This window comes from Poecilia reticulata, linkage group LG17 (genome assembly GCF_000633615.1).
Source record: "Poecilia reticulata strain Guanapo linkage group LG17, Guppy_female_1.0+MT, whole genome shotgun sequence".
Lineage (NCBI taxonomy): Eukaryota > Metazoa > Chordata > Actinopteri > Cyprinodontiformes > Poeciliidae > Poecilia > Poecilia reticulata.
Window position 1 is genome coordinate 26,862,497 of NC_024347.1, and position 16,408 is coordinate 26,878,904.

General features: G+C 36.5%; 1 protein-coding gene across 5 annotated transcripts in view; it reads right to left on the minus strand.

Moving 5' to 3' along the window:
* piezo2b (piezo-type mechanosensitive ion channel component 2b) overlaps positions 1 to 16,408 on the minus strand; it is a 124,023-nt gene that overhangs the window by 50,398 nt on the left and 57,217 nt on the right. For 3 of the 5 annotated variants that reach the window (XM_008434601.2, XM_008434602.2, XM_008434597.2), the window contains exons 8-16: positions 15,473 to 15,647; positions 9,449 to 9,568; positions 8,885 to 8,920; positions 6,377 to 6,494; positions 5,422 to 5,609; positions 4,391 to 4,621; positions 3,870 to 3,990; positions 2,533 to 2,726; positions 1,269 to 1,417 (exon numbers count right to left, since the gene is read on the minus strand). In XM_008434601.2, the coding sequence (XP_008432823.1) occupies positions 1,269 to 1,417; positions 2,533 to 2,726; positions 3,870 to 3,990; positions 4,391 to 4,621; positions 5,422 to 5,609; positions 6,377 to 6,494; positions 8,885 to 8,920; positions 9,449 to 9,568; positions 15,473 to 15,647 (1,332 nt within the window). Of the gene's footprint in view, positions 1 to 1,268; positions 1,418 to 2,532; positions 2,727 to 3,869; positions 3,991 to 4,390; positions 4,622 to 5,421; positions 5,610 to 6,376; positions 6,495 to 8,884; positions 8,921 to 9,430; positions 9,569 to 15,472; positions 15,648 to 16,408 lie in introns of all 5 variants that reach the window. The other 2 variants (XM_008434600.2, XM_008434598.2) reach the window with 2 other exon arrangements.

Sequence of the window (16,408 nt, forward strand, 5' to 3'; positions counted from 1 at the left end):
ATGTTTTCCCACATGCTTCACATGTTACTATTAGATAATAAAAATTTCCAAATGTGAAACATACTCAGAAAATTCTTATATGCAAAACCCTACTCTACAAAATTTCAACATGTGAAACCCTACACATGTGAACTGTTTTCTAACATGTTAACACTAATATGTATTTTCCACATGTGAAGCTGTAAATGATTTCACATGTGCAAGGAAGGGTTGCAACTACATCACATTATTTCTACATGTGAAACATGAGGGAAACTGCTCCATATGTCAAAAGTTATCCCACTTTTTTATGCTACTATTAGATGATTAAAAATGTCCATATGTGAAACATAAACTTCAAATCCTTTTATGTGCAAAAGCTTTTCTCATGCGTGTCACATTTGGTGGAACTGTTTGCTATGTAAACATATAAAAACAACTCACATGTGAAATGCTACACAGGTGAACTGTTTTCCCACTTTAAAACATAATATAATTTCCACATATGAACCCCAGATGGAAATAATTTCACATGTGCAAGGTTTTCTTTTATGCGTTTCCACAACGCCATATGTGAAATATATGGGAAACTGTTCAACATGTCAAATATTTTCCCAGGTGCTTCACATGTTATAATTAGATTATAACATTTTCAAATGTAAAAAATAAACTTCAAATCCTTTTATGTGCAAAACTTTTCTCATGTGTTTCACATTTTGGTACTGTATGTCATCTCAACATGTGAAAACAGTTCACATGTAAAACCCTACATATGTGAACTATTTTCCCATATTACAACATAATATTTCACATGTTGGTATTAGATCATAACATTTTCAAATGTGAAACATACATTGAAAATCATTTTACATGCAGAAGCTTTTCTTGTGTTTCACATTTTACTACTCGACGTCATTTCAACAAGTGAGATAATGTAGATATTTTCCACATGTGGGAAAATTTTTCAAATGAGATTCTTCCATGTGTTTCACAAAATATAATGTGAAATCTGTAGAACCTATACGAGACGTTTTTATGCCTTCTTCTGTAAAGAGACACAGACATGATCCTGTTGAAAAGAGAAATTAATCTAATGTTCCCACATGTGAAATGCATGTTTTTTCACATCAACTTCTTCCTGAATAGTAGCAGTTCACATGTGGAAAACGTTGGTAAAGAATCCAGGCGTTCCAGGTAAATCAATTGTTTGATGACGAAGTTGTTTGCTCAGATCCAGCTAGGAAGGAAACCTGAGATGAGGCGGCGTCCTGCGATCAGTCGTTACTCACTTGTCGTCTGTCACATTCAGCGCCGATTTCCAGAAGCTGTCGGATCCGTCAAACTGGAAGGTGTAGACGATGGTGAGGACCAGCATGGTGTACATCACTACAGTCATCCAGAAGTACTTCAGGATCCTTCTCCACCACTCGTAGTGAACCTGGAGCAAACAGCAGCCATTGGATTGTCACTGGGTTTTAAATTAAAATGAAGCACAAGATGCCAGGATTCTGAAACTAAAAGAGATTAAATTTAAATAGGACTTTCATATTTTACAGATGTTAAAGTTTATTTCATGGAGACTTTCACAGATATGATACATCAGTTTCATAGACACATACATCTGTTTGCATGTTGAGAGATAAAACATTTACTAAATGCCACTCAGTGTCACTAATAGACTCAATTTTTGCTTAAAGGTGACCTCTTATGTTTCCTTGAACAGGTCTATGGTCTACACAAAACATCATTCTTACATCATGAGATTTTATGCTTAGTTCTGCCTGTTCTGAGTTGTTTTAGAGCCTCTCGTCACTTTAAATCCAAATAAGTTGCTGCTGGCCACGCCCACCAACTCAACGTTTAYACCCACATGTGAAAATGGCTGCAAACAGAYGTGAAATTAYACAACCATACATCTTTGAAAAGCAGAAGTAGAGCCTCCTGCACAACCAACAAGAACCCAGAAAGTAGTTTCTGAATAGTGAATCAACAACAAAACACTTGTCTTTTCCAGCAGCCGTTGTACAGCTGACTAAATGTGCTGGAACTGCGCTGGGGCTGGGCTCGGCTGGGGTTGCTAGGTAACGGGGATGGGTTCGCTTGAGGTTGCTAGGTAACGGTGAAGGCCTGTTTAAGAGGTTTTTGGAACAGCTCATCATCAAGACACCAAAAAACATSAACTTATTGTCTGGTTGGGTTTTTTAAAGAACTTGAGCTGTTTTTAGAGTCAGTTCAGACCCAAAAGGATGTATTGAAACATGTAAATATGTAATACGCAAAAAGTGCATAATAGGTCCCGTTTACGCACTGTACATATGACTTTAGATCTGTAGGTTCTGTAAAAATCTGACAGAAATGGTTTATACCAGACAAACTTTAACCAAAATATTTTTTACTTATTAATTTATGTCCCCCTCAAGACATAAGTGTTATTATATCTTTCAAAATAACACTTCAATTGTATGTTTGTAAAAGCCTCTGTTGTTGCTTATAATAAGGACTGATTTAACATGTTTTATAAGAGGGAATTTAGCCAGGCACTGGTGTGGATACCTGGTAGAGCGCGACACAGGAGAGCAGCATCATCATGTAGATGATCTTGTACATGACGATGGTTCCTTCGAAGCTGACGATGAAAAACATCCCGCCACAGATGTAGATCCAGTATTTGACCAGAACGCTCATCACCAGGCCGCCCAGAACCTGCATGAGGTCCTGCTCTCCTCCCTCCTCTGGTTCCTCCTCCTCTACAAGAGCAAACAGCAGAAACACCAGGAAGAGTTCATTAAAAACATCCTGCATTTTCTGCAAGAAGCCACATATTTAAGACAAAACAGAGGTGGTGATTGTTTTATTTCTTTGGTTTTCATCAATTATTTTTGCAGATACAGTTGAGCAGATAGGCAATTATGATAACATTTAATTATTTTAACATTTTCAAACCAAATTAAAGATGCTTTAGCCAATTGAACAAACCATCTTAAACTGTAGGTAACTAACCAGTCCCTCCAGGAAGCCAACTATCAATAACAATTCACTCATCATTCACAAACTTTGATCATTTTCACCAATCATTACAACCGTTCCACAAATCTGACCAATCACCGTAGCGTTCATGTATTTTTCTTTTCTGACCAATCACTGCAAGATTGGCTGAATTTTGACCCACTTCTAATTTCTGATTTTTTTATTTTTTTTTACAGAATTTGAACTCAGTGAAGCTTAAAAAGCTGCTTGAGTTCTGGGTATAACATATTTACAGACAAATACGTTCTTTTCTTTTACTTTAAATGCAAAATGTTTATTTTTTTGCACAATTTTGGCTTAATTATGTCTTAATTTGCTGTTCTTTCAGCAAATTAAAACATAACAAATTTACTGTATATTCCAGTTAACAATCGATTAATTAGTTGCTAATTATTTTGATAATTAATCACAATTAATTCGGTAAGTCGTTTCAGTTGTTTGCCCTTTTTTTTGCTAAACTATTTTGAGATATTCTGAATGATTTTCTTATAATCTGTACACAGTTCATGTTAACTTGGTTGAACAAAATTAATTCTTATTTTGCACTTTGATCATTTCCCTGGACATGATGTTATTTGTATTAATATTACTATTTAAAGAAGATAATAAAAATGTTGTTTTCACTTAAATGTTAAATATGAACTATGCTACAATCCTGTCTATCCTGGGGAGGAAATGTGCAGTAATTTAAACTTTTTTAAAGACTACATTAAGGCAAAAACAAAGCTTGGAAAAAATTAGACTTTTTTTTTTTTAAGTTGCTGCAAAAGTTGTACTTTTAAGCTGCAACAATAAAACAAAAATCACAACATCCTGGAAGAATTGACTAATATAAACAAAATTAGGATTAGTGTAATTCTTACCCTTTTTCTTCTGTTCATCCACAAAGACGTCTGAAAGACCTGCGCTGTCTTCTTTTAGCTTCTCCTGTCGCTCTGTCAGCGTTTGTCTCAGCAGCAACCAGAACGTCAACAGACACAACATCTAGACACAACAAAACGGTGACATTCAGAGAAGAAGAAGAAGAAGAAGAAGAGCCTACGAAGAGATGAATTAACTGCAGTTTACATGAGGCGACTCAGAGCCAGTTATTGTTGGCCCAAAGCCACACAGAGCTGTTCAGTCTAAGCCGTAAATCAGAACCGAGTGTGTAAACTTCAAAGCAGATGTTCTGGTTGTCAGACGGCTAATAGTAAAATTCAGTTGTAGTTATGAAATATTATTGCACTTTCTAGCACCTGAAGGATAAATACACGCGCAGAAAAACCGCAAAGGGGAAATCTTTAAATCCTCAGAGATATTCCAACACACTCTCTGAAGTTTACTACACCGCTCTGGCTTGTTTTACAATTTAATAAAAACAGAATAATTTCAGCTTCCAAACCTTGGATGAAAGCGAGTGGAACGGGTTCTTCTTTGAGACAAAGAATCCTGCGACCGGCGTCATGTTCTCAAAGCTCCAGATGTACTGCAGGACGATCACCAGGTTGCCGTAGGCCACCATGAAGGGGGACGACAGCATGGCGTACCGCCGCCGGTCCCTCACCATCCACAGGACGCACGACCACATGAGGAAGACGAAGGTCAGCCAGCTCACATAGGTTATGCTCCACGCCTGCAGACGACCCGGTGTTCACATTTTTAAAAAAATACCAGCTTTACCACAGCATATTCCACCTTACTTTATTGTTCTAAAATGTTACTCTCCCATTTTCATGCTTATCTTCCAGTGTCTGACAACTAAACTAGGCCATTATGGCAGGATCCACTCTAATTAAGTTCATAATATGAGCTGGTTAAATGTCCAGTGTGAAAACAAAAACAGTATGAAAGTATAAAACTAAGACAATTTACCTAAAGCTTCCTTGAACAGGTTAGGATGGATTTATGGTCTATACAAAACATGTTCATTACAATTTTTACCCAAAATCATTCCTAGATAATGAGATTTCAGTCTGCTCCGTTCAGAATGAGCTGTTATTTTAGGGTGTCTTGTCACTTTAAATCTAAAGTAGCTGCTGCTGGCCAGGAGCTCTGCTTGGTTGCTAAGTAACGGGTGGGACTTCTGGGGTTGCTAGGTAACGGGCCGTTAATTTGTGAAGTTACATTCTGGAGGTTTTTTGAAATGGTTCATTTTCCAGACACAGAGAAACATCAAGTTATTGGCAGAAAACATCTAGTTTTTTGGGGGGTTTTAAGCGTTGAGACCAAAATAAATGTATAAAAATGTGCAAAATGTGAATCTTGCTCAATAGGTTGCCTTTAAAAATAAGGCACTAAGGCTTTCTACTGAACTGTCTATTTTAGTAGTAAACTAAGGATGAAGTTTACCATGTTGCCCTTTATGGAAAAAATAGAACTCAAACAAATAGATCACGTTTAAATGTTACTCCATCTGGCATTTGCTTCACTCACCATCATGGCTATTAGAGCACAGATGTAGCTCTGTTTCATGATGAAATTGAAAACTTTCACCATCGCGCCGACTCCTTTTTTCTTAATGTCATTCTCTTCTTCTTCTTCTACTTCTTCTTCTTCTGATTCCTTCAGTGCTGAATCCTCAGGAGGCAAACTCACTTCATACACAGACTCATCTTTCTTCTCTGTTTGGATGATGATAAAATCAAGTGAGCACGTACAAAGTGTTATTGTTTTTAAAAAAGAATCTCCAGATAGCCAGTCTACATGATTGAAAGATTATAAAAAATTGGAAAGCAGTTTGTTTTAATATGTGTTTTTAAAATTAAAAAAAACATTATTTTCCTCTGGCTGTTGCATGCAGAGAATAAAAATCACTTTTGAAAAATACCCATTCTGGTGTGGAGAGAGAATGAATCTTTATGAATAAAAATAAGAAGATAAACTAAAACAGTCAACGCAAAAGGGGAATTAAGTTAAATTACAATAGGCCTTCGCAGCGCTTAGCTTCTCGGGCCTAATTAAGTTAAACTAATATAAACAACTGAAGGTTAACATAAACTAAAATAAGATAAAGTAAAAGAGGTTAAAGTGAGGCTACGCTAGGTTACAGTATGAAAGACAAGATAAACTAAGCTAATAAAACCCAATATCAGCTTTTATTAGCTTATGTTGTAGGCCTTTTGTCTTATATAAAGGAAGGTCAAACAAAGTACGCTAAGACACGACAAGCTAAGGTGAGATACCTCAGTAAACCTCAAATAATGTAAAGTGAAAATTTTGCTAAGGTAATCGACAAGTAGATAAAATAAGCTAAGATCAAGCTGTTTAAATGTTAAATATAAATAAATGAGAAGCAATTTAATCTAGACATCTTCCTGACATTCAGTCCATGCGGAATAAATCTAAAATTTAATTAGTTTTCCAGCATTTCTACTGGCTCTTGGCTCACCTGTTCCATCACTGAGCTTGTCCAGTTTATACTGGGGGGTTGAGTACAAGTCCAGAGACGCTGGTCCGTTTTCAATGGTGACAAAGTCAAAAGACGTCCCGTTTTGGGTGGGAACAACCTGAGGATCAGAATCAGAAACTCAAATCAATCTCACTAAGAAAACACAGACGATAAGGGATTATGCTACTGTGACACACTCAGCCTTGCAAAAGCAAAGCAGAGCAACTGTGCGAGATAATTTTGAATTAATTAGACAGATGCCTAATTATGACATTTTTCCATTAGTAGCAGATTTATTACAATTTCTGGTCATTTCAGTTAATAGTTCGTTACTGTGCAATGTCTTTGCAGGGCAATGTAAAGTTTTTTTGCTACTTTTCACACTGCATTTCAGATTCAAGTTCCTTATAAACCTGCTCAAGGACTTCTTCATCTAGGGAATACTTTCTCCCTTTCTTTGCTTTAAAAATGAGGGAACTACAGCTGCAAATATGCAACAGATGTATTTATACATGCTACAGTACATTAAAGTGTTGGCACTAACAGTATTTTGACTGTAGCTATGTCTCCATTATAAATGTGTGCAAAAATTTGTTCATAATCCACTAATGTCGAAAAACCCAATTTTGATGTTTCAATTAAAAACAAAATGCATTTAAAATCACACGTGAATATGGTTTTCACACAACCAGTCGTTACAAAACTACTTCTGATTGTAAGATCATAATTCACATTAAAATATTCAATTCAAGGCTTAAGAATTGGCTACAGATGAACCAGAATTGTACTCATTTTTAAATATAGTAATTGTTTTGTTTCAGTAGTTTTAAGTATATTGTTTAATATCTTTATCATCATTTTATTGCATCAGCTGTTGATCTTAACTTTTCATTTTAATCAACTGTTAAAGGTCCTTCTAGGGACGAGCATTGTGAATTAGCGATGGCAAAATACACTGGTGTGTTTTGATCCATGTTTCTGTATCCGTCCCCATCAGAAAATAAAATTACTGTCGTCTTCTTCGTTGTAACTCGCACCAGTGACATCATCTGGTTATTGTGACTTATTTGGCGTAAAAAATAAATAAATAAATAAATAAAGTGTTTCCTTTGAAGTCTTGGAAAATAAACATATTTCGATACAGCCAAAGAAAATACCTCATTCCAGCACAAAAAACAGTTTAAAAAAAAAATGTTTTTAAATTGGTGCATTTTCATAAAGCGAGTTTACTTTTGAAATGTCAAATTGTGCAGTTATCGACATGTCACATCTGGCAATTTTACGCGTGCGCCCAACACTGGAGGGCAAAAAGACGATTCTTTTACAAGCCACTCATAACTGCACTGCTACGGTAAAACAATCCCTTTAATACCTGGAGATGTAGGTATTATTAACTTAGTGCAGGGAAGGGAAAAATAACACAAAAAACCCTGAAGAACAACTCAAAACCACTGTGTTCTCCTTTTCTCTCGCTACGCATGGACTCGTTGCCATAGCAACTCGCTGACAACAGCTAAACCAATGTTTCAGGATTCAACACTAAAAACAAACATTTCCCACACAAAGAACAGAACATTCAGTCCGTTACAATTTTATGGTTTTAGGCTTGAAGTTCATTATGTGAGGATCTGTGTTTTCTGTGTATTTATTTAGAGGTTTTCGTGTGTTTACTTCTGTTCCCCTGCGAGTCTCTGTGCCGTCCTGACTGATCAGGACAGGACGTCTCGTTCCTGTGATTACCCTCCCTGTGTGTTTAGGTCCACCTGTTGTCTGTGCTCCTCGTCATACGTTCATCGTCTGTGACTTTGAGTTTGTTTCCTGTATTAAATCATCTTCTTAATATGTCAACCTGGGCTCGTCTGCGTTTTCCTCACCACCAACCAAACACACATCATGACACATTAAGTCATCGCTGTGGTAGATTAGCTGCCGCTGCTCTTAGCCACCCTTTAGAAAATCAACACAGCAGTGGTTGAGTATCTAATTTAAACGCTTGCTCTACTGATGATCTGTCAGAGTTGGTGTTTAGGTTGCCTTATTTATTCACTTTTTTCTACTTGAACCAAAACACACCAGATTCCACAGCACATCTACAGTTCAGTCAAGCTAGCAGAACTGTAGATGTGCTGAACTCTCACTCGCTTTTTTTTTCTTAATTAAAACTATTTCCTGACCTTGTTGACAATTAGTAGCAAAGCACTGCATCCCGTTTTCTTTTACATATATTGTACATTTAAGATTTTGCACAATATGTTGCCAACTTGTCAGCTAAAACCAGTGCTAGTCATCGTTAGCGAGCGGCTTTTGGGAGACGGGATCTTGTGTTACGTCACGCTGCATCGTGTCTGTATGGAAACACAGCTACTAAAAGTCTAATTATTATGTTTTTTTGTAGTGCCTTATATGAGGATGCAGTCTGAAAAGCAGAAAGTATTCATTCACTTTCTCTCAGAAGACCACACAGGGGAGTAGAGAATAGAGTTAAAAACACATCCAGAGCAGCCGCACCTCAGTAGTACTGATGCCATCCTGGGTGGAGAGAAGCTAGGAGGAGGAAAAACAGAGCATACAAGGCGAGGCGTGTTATCGATGAGCTGCTGAAGTCAAAGGACCTCCTTGTTCTTTACAGTCGCTGATAAGCAGAAACAAAGCCGAGCGAGCGGAGCGACTTTGTAAATCCAGCCAGCGGCTCACTAAAAGCTTCCAGGCTGCTGCCGAGGGCCGCCAGGGACAGACTACACACTTTGATATAAGAACATTGTCAGAAAGTGTGCTTGGGAGAATGGGATGATGATTTATTACACTGAAACAGAACGAGTAATGAAGCTAGAAAATAAACAGCTGCAGGTTATCACATTACAGCTAGTTTTCTGCTAATCTAAAATATTATTGTTTTGTTTTAGAATAAAAACGAGTTATTTGCCGTGTGAGCAGGTTCTTCAGCAGTTAAACTAGCTATCTGGATTCCCAGCACCTTACACATTTAGATAACAAACAGGATCATGTTTACTTAATCAAATGTCCGATAATCAATACAAGGCTGCTCATGCGTGCCTTACAACCCTGCCGTACGTTTTTCTCATCCGTGCCCTGGCGAGACTCCCACCAMAGATGCCTCTTCCTGTTGGCCGAGTTGCTCAGTCCGTTTCCACTCTGCTTCTCTTCCTCGCACATATCTTCGTCCTCATCGTCCTGAGAAAACACAGATAGCAGTTTGGTGTTGGATGTGCTTCTTCAACACTGGAMCTGATGTTTTCTACTCTTATCAGCTGAAGCTGGATAAAGCTGGGCGACTTTTTAAAAAGGAAATGCTGATGAGTTTTATCTCGTACTACTTTATGTGAAGCGTTGTGCATAAGACTGATACTCCACTGGTAAGAACATGAACAATTCTTCATAAATGTTTGACTGCTGTCATGAAGCATAATTCGGTAAACAATGATACTTTTACTGCAAAGTTGGACTAAAAGTTGATTAAAATTGCATTAAAAGTGCTATTATTCTCTGAATTACACTTCCCCAGACCACTGGTGGCGCCCCTTAGTGGTCAGCGAGGTACTGCATGTAAACAAYTGTTTATTTGCAGTGACTTGAGCTCAAAGCGCGGCGCTATAGCTAGCTTACCAAAGGATTGTGCTTAAAAATAATAATGGAAAACCGGGTCACTAAAAAGAAATCCTGAAGATCCCGGTGGAAAGTTTCTCAGGGTGACTTGCAGAACTTTTGTTTTTAAATATTATTAAGATGCACAACATGCCACAGGAATGCAGGAGGAGGCAATGAACAGCGCTGCACCCCACGCTGACTAACTGCATTTTAACACCTAAAATAAAACTATTTATGTTGGACTACCTTCAGGCTGGAAGAATATTACACTAATATTTCAATTTCAGGTTGATTATAGTTGTTAAATAGGGCAAGTGGTTTTTGTCCTGAAGAAGTTTGAGAAACCAGTTTCTACAATTCAGGAATGGAATACAGGAAAAAAGTAAAACCCAAATGGATATACTACCACACGATCAACTATTAAATTATTTACACTCTGAAAATTATCGTTTTTTGTTAAATGTGCAATATCGTTTTATTTTTTTTATTTTTGCAAATTTTATTGAAATTATTTTTTCAAACAAGCAAACATCCTAACTTTACATCAAACTGGTCCAAACTTAATTGCCACTTTCTGTATTACTTATTGTATTTCAGAGTTTTTGTTCGTTTTCAATGCCTGAGATAAAAAAAAATGACTGAAAAATTGCAATAAAAATACCACATGTGGTGCAGAAGAAGCCTAAATTTACCTCGACTTTCACTTGTGTGTCGAAAGTTACTAAACTGCAAATGATGTACAATTAATTTTTTCTGAAGGCAAGTACAACATACTGTACTAAAGAAACTTAAGTCTTATATTGATGGTTTTTAATGAGAGAAAATATAAAAATCAACAATGTTTTTGTCACAAATCCCAACTTTATCACTTATGATACAGATTATTTTAATATTTAATATTGCTAAACTTTTAGCAACAGCAACATATTAATTTTCTGTTTGGTGATGTGTTTATAGCTCAGGATGATAAATAATGCATTAAGAGAATCATAAACCTTTGCATTTAAGAGGATCGTATGTGGCGTCACATTCCTGCCAAAAATCCTGAGGAGTCTATAAAGCAAATACAACATTTATTAATTGATGGAACCAATAGTGGCCGTATTTCCATTTATTTGCAAGCCCCTGAAAGCAGCACAGCATGGCCATAAAAGAAGAAGAACGTGACATGGATTAAAWGAGTAGAAGAAGAAGAGGAGGAGCTCAAACACAAAGATTAAACTCGTAGCATCAGATTGTAGCTATGGCAACACAATAATGTAACAGTASACATTATTCTTTGAATTTTTACAAAGTAAACATGCTAATTCCTATGAATTTACATTTTTACYAAGTTAAAAAGGAAAGAATCAAATCAAATTTGTTAATATTCAAACAATTTCCTGGCGACAGCATTCAKACGGGTGGAGGAAGCGTGTTTTAGTGCTCAACGTGCTGCGTTTAAGGGCCCACAAAGAAATGGAAATGCTGCCTCTCTTGAACTTAACTCACTCCTCATGATTTCTGGCATTAATATGACTCCATATTCATGAGTTAATGATGATAACATGACAATCAGGAATCTCTAAGACCTTAAAAATATATATATATTTTTGTTTGTTTTTCCTGTTTTTTTTCTTTGGTTTTAGTTTGATATATGTAAAAAATTTAAGCAACCAATCAGAAATGTCCCTTATTTGATCTTTTCTTGTCAGAGATAAGATCCATCATAATCTGGCACCTCCACCATTGAACACACCTGTCAGTGTGTGATTTAGGCACCAATCATGTTTTATTATTAGCCTCTAAAGTGTAAGAGTAGGTAAAACCATAAGCGCACACACACACACACACACACACACACACACACACACACACACACACACACACACACACACACACACACACACACACACACACGCATCACTTTGTGGACAGATCAATAATGCATACAGGCTACAGGTTTGAAGGGAAATATTGATCCCTCTATAAAAACACTAATCTATAACTCCATTACAAGATGGAGGAGCGCAGCCTCGAGCTCAGAGGTGGAGGAAGACGGAGGCAGGTCTTCTTTAAGGTGATCACACAACATGGAGCTTCACATTAGTTCGTGAGGTTGAGTGAATTTAGGAATCTAAAGTATTTATTGACTTGTGCAGCTGAGGTTGTTTTGAAATGACTTTCTGATATKATACACTTGTTAAAAAATTTAAAGGTGACCCATTATGTCGTTAATTTGTTCCTTCTAAACAGGTTTGGACACATTTATGGGCTCTGCAAAACATGTTCATTAAATTTGTTTGCACAAAACCATTCTTAAGTTCTGCCTATTAGCTGTTTTAGGGCGTTTTGTCACTTTAAATCCAATTAAGCTGCTGCTGGCCACGCCCCCCAACTCAACGTTTACACTAGCACTTGAAAATGTCTTCAAACAGAGACACAACCAAAGCAGAAGAAAGCCCAAAGTGATTTCTGGATGGTAAGTCAACAACAAAGCATTTAGCTTGAACAGCAACATAAAACCAGCTGACCAAACATGGTGGAATTCCGCTGGGTTGCTAGGTAACAGGGCTGGGCTCTGTAACCTAGGTAACCTAGGTTACCTAGCAACCTAGATAACAGGGCTGGGCTCTGCTGGGGTTGCTAGGTAACAGGGCTGGGCTCTGCTGGGGTTGCTAGGTAACAGGGCTGGGCTCTGCTGGGGTTGCTAGGTAACGGCTCAGGTCTGTTGATTCTGACTTAACAACTGGGAGGTTTTTGAAACTGCTCATTTTCCAAACACTAAAAAACATTAACTTATTGTCTGGTTTGGTTTGACTGCTTTTAGAATCAGATGAGACCCAAAGGAAGAATGAAAACGTGCAAAAWGTGAATTTTGCATAATACGTCCCCTTTAAACTTTGTGAGGAAAACATATTTAAATATGATCCGTCCTGTAAAGATAATACATTCTCTGCTTTTACAAACTGTTACTGTAACATCAACAATRAGAAATCCCTTAATAGCACCATAACCTTTGACTATTTGCTAAATTTATGCTGATAAACCTCCCGTATAACGGTTTAAYGTTTGAATATGGAGCCATTTTCTGCTGCCGCTTTTCAAAATTAGACCAGCAGCGTCTCAGATAACGCATTATACGCACACAGAGCAGACAAGTCCGGCCTGGTCGATCGACCTGGATGTATCCTAAATGTCCAAGGACACCCTGCTGCTCATGCAAACCAGTTTGGATATATTTCAGAACAAAATCTGGAGCTTTTGTAGACAGAATCTGAACCAAAACATCAGAACTCTAAAATAAAAGTCTAAAATAAAAGTATTATATCAAGTTGTGTCAAATGTTTTTTAAGTGCCTCAAGCATCAAAGTAAATCGAAACATTTTTACTAAAGCAAATAAATCAAACAAAAAAATTTAAATAAAAAATGTAGATATTATAACAGTAACAACTTTGTCAACTATAAAAATTGTTAACCTTTTAAACATGCCATGTGGTACATTTTTGTATTTTATTCTTTGTGTATTATTTTGATCAAACTTTGAATTCATTGACTAATTGTTGGTTAATCTGATAACCTGATGATGTGTCAGAATGGCCTCTGTGCTGTCATGTTTCACATATAAATAATAAAATTAGCTGATTATCATTAGCTTAGTTGTTTCCTGCTTTAAGATCATTGGTTGGGGAGTGGCAGCAAATGAGAATTAGGACAGACTTTGATCGATTGAATCCAGGAAATAGATGACAAGATAMAGGAAAAAGGACTGAAAAGCTGAAAATGTTTATTTTTATTTTGCGTTTATCTGTTCCAAATCGACATGCAAATCCAGAAATCTAAACATAAACCTTTAAGCTAAAAGCAAGRAAAACATCTGAACCATTTTTCCACACTTGACATTGAGATATAATGTCAAATTTTAGATTAGTTTTGTATAAATTTGGTGCAAAGCGCCTGCTATCCTGCAGGGTTTAGATGCATTACCTCCTAAGAAGGGAATCAGATTCTTCAGAGGCCCATCCATTCATTAAATCAGACATGTTATACGACATGGGAGGCGCCCATGGGCCAGACTGAAAACATTACAATTTGCCAAACCACAGCGGGGCCTCCAGCTCCCAAACTTCAGATCCTATCACCAGGCTGAAGCCTCTGAGAACAGGGATGAYGGGATTCTCTCTGGTAAAATGTGGAAAAAAAGTTTACGCACCATTCTGCTGCACACTCTGCCACTCATTAAAACAATTGGAGGAAAGTTTTACCGAAGCCAAAAGCATCATTTGCCCTTTCAGAAATTGGATTTTGCAGGATTTCACGCTCTTCTGTGTTAATGGAGGTGAAAAAAAATRCTCCGTTAATTTAACTTTGCAGCAGTTCAACTTCTAATTTATTCAGAACAGCTTCAAGAAGGCCTTCATGTTAGCAAAAGAGTTTTGCTATTTACAATTAAATGCTATGAAKTTGAAGGCTGTAATCCTACAGCAATGCATTCTGGGTACAGATGACGTTAAAGGTCCGCAAGACCTGGCTTTTACTTTGACAGTCCACTTCCACTTGTCGCCAAACGAATTTTAATATTAGCTAAATATTTAGCTAAAAACCTAAATATTTGGTTAGCAGGTTATCTAAATATTTAACTTGCTAATATGCAGAATATTTAGCTTATTAACTAAAAGTGTAGCAAACAAACTAAATATTTAGTTAGCAAGTTCTTTTTTGAAGGACAATCTTGTTTTCAGAGACTTTATAATTCAATTTATTTGTTGTTTCTGTTCTGTTCAGACAGTTAGCATGCTAACTTGTTAACTAAATACTTCATTTACTTGCTAAACATTTAGTTTAGCTAAACTAAATATTCCTTTAGCAATCAAACTAAAGTATAGTTAGCAAGCTAAACTAAATATTTAGTTCACTTGCTAAACATTTGGCTAAAAAGCTAAATATCTTTGCTTCCTTCTAAGTATTTAGTCTTCAATATACATATTTGGTCTGAGGTAAATACAATATAGTAATACTCGTATATAATTCAGAAAATAAATATTATTATTATTAWTATTGTTTATGGTTATCCTGGAATCACATATTTAGCTAAACTAATTATTTAATTTGGAGCTAAATATTTAGTTTGTGAGTCAAATGTTTAATTTGGAACTATGACATGTATAGTTCCAAATTAAACATTTGGAACTATACAAACGTTTAATTTGTATAGTTCTAATCTAAATGTAAGAGTAGGTAAAACCATAAGCACACACACACGCACACACACGCACACACACACACACACGCGCACACACACACACACACACACACATACGCTATGGCTAGCATGGTGAAAATATGACTGAAAAATGAACAACCTTTTTCCTCTCCAACAGGCTTAGTGACCTTAGTAAAGGCTTTTAAAAACAGCCCCATAACATAAAATATAAAACCCTTCCCAGTAAAGATGCTCCATTGTGCAGTACCATAAACCAATGCAAGTAAAAATACTCCTGGTGTCTCACCATGAGTTGGTTGATGGGCTCCTGCAGCCAGAGGCGGATGAGCGTAGCCAGGGTGTAATAGAGGACCAGCAGCATGATGGGATTGACGAAGTGGTACCACTTACGGTCCGGGTGAACAATCAGCTTCCAGGTGTAGGAGCAGTTGGTCTGGACGATGGGGGAGATGCCAAAGACCCTGGAAGAAGAGAAGAAAGACAGCAGTTTAGGGGGAAATTACTTMTAATTTARCAGTTGGGTAATTACTACGTACATCTACTCAGTAAYGTTTTTACATTTACTTGAGTGTTTTTATTATGAAGTATATCTACTATTACTGGAGTAAAATTTCTGGTTTTTCTACCCACTGAATGAAAAACAAACACGTTTTAACCAGACATTCACCAGACAGCCACACCTGCAGTTTCTGTYGGAGTTTCATAAGTTTGTTGCATCTATTTTGTTCCACCTGATTGTGTAATTTCTAAAGATTAAATGATTCAGTCAGTACTGAAGTGTGATTTYTATCAAATACTTTATTTTGCTCTTTAGTAATTTTTTTGGACAGCCACTTTTCACTCTTACTTTAMGTTGTGCAACTCTTGACAATAAGTCAATTMATTGYATAATAAATTAAAACGAGCTCAATAATTTCCATTTGCGTGATTTATTGATTCTTCAGTCTTCAGTTTGGTGTTTTGGTCTCAACTAAACCATTTTTGAAGGATATTTATGTTTACAGAGACTTCATAATTAATTTTATTTGTTATTTTCTTTACTTATTTTGGATATTTAAAATTTTCTTCCAGTTCCAGTGTTAAATATTCACTATAATTTAAAAGTTTAAAGAGCTCTGACAATGTGTTCTTGCATTATTACCATTATATTAGTTGAAAATGGTCTCAAAGCAATAATATCATTTATTGCAATAACTTCAGTCAATTCATCGTCCAGTAAACT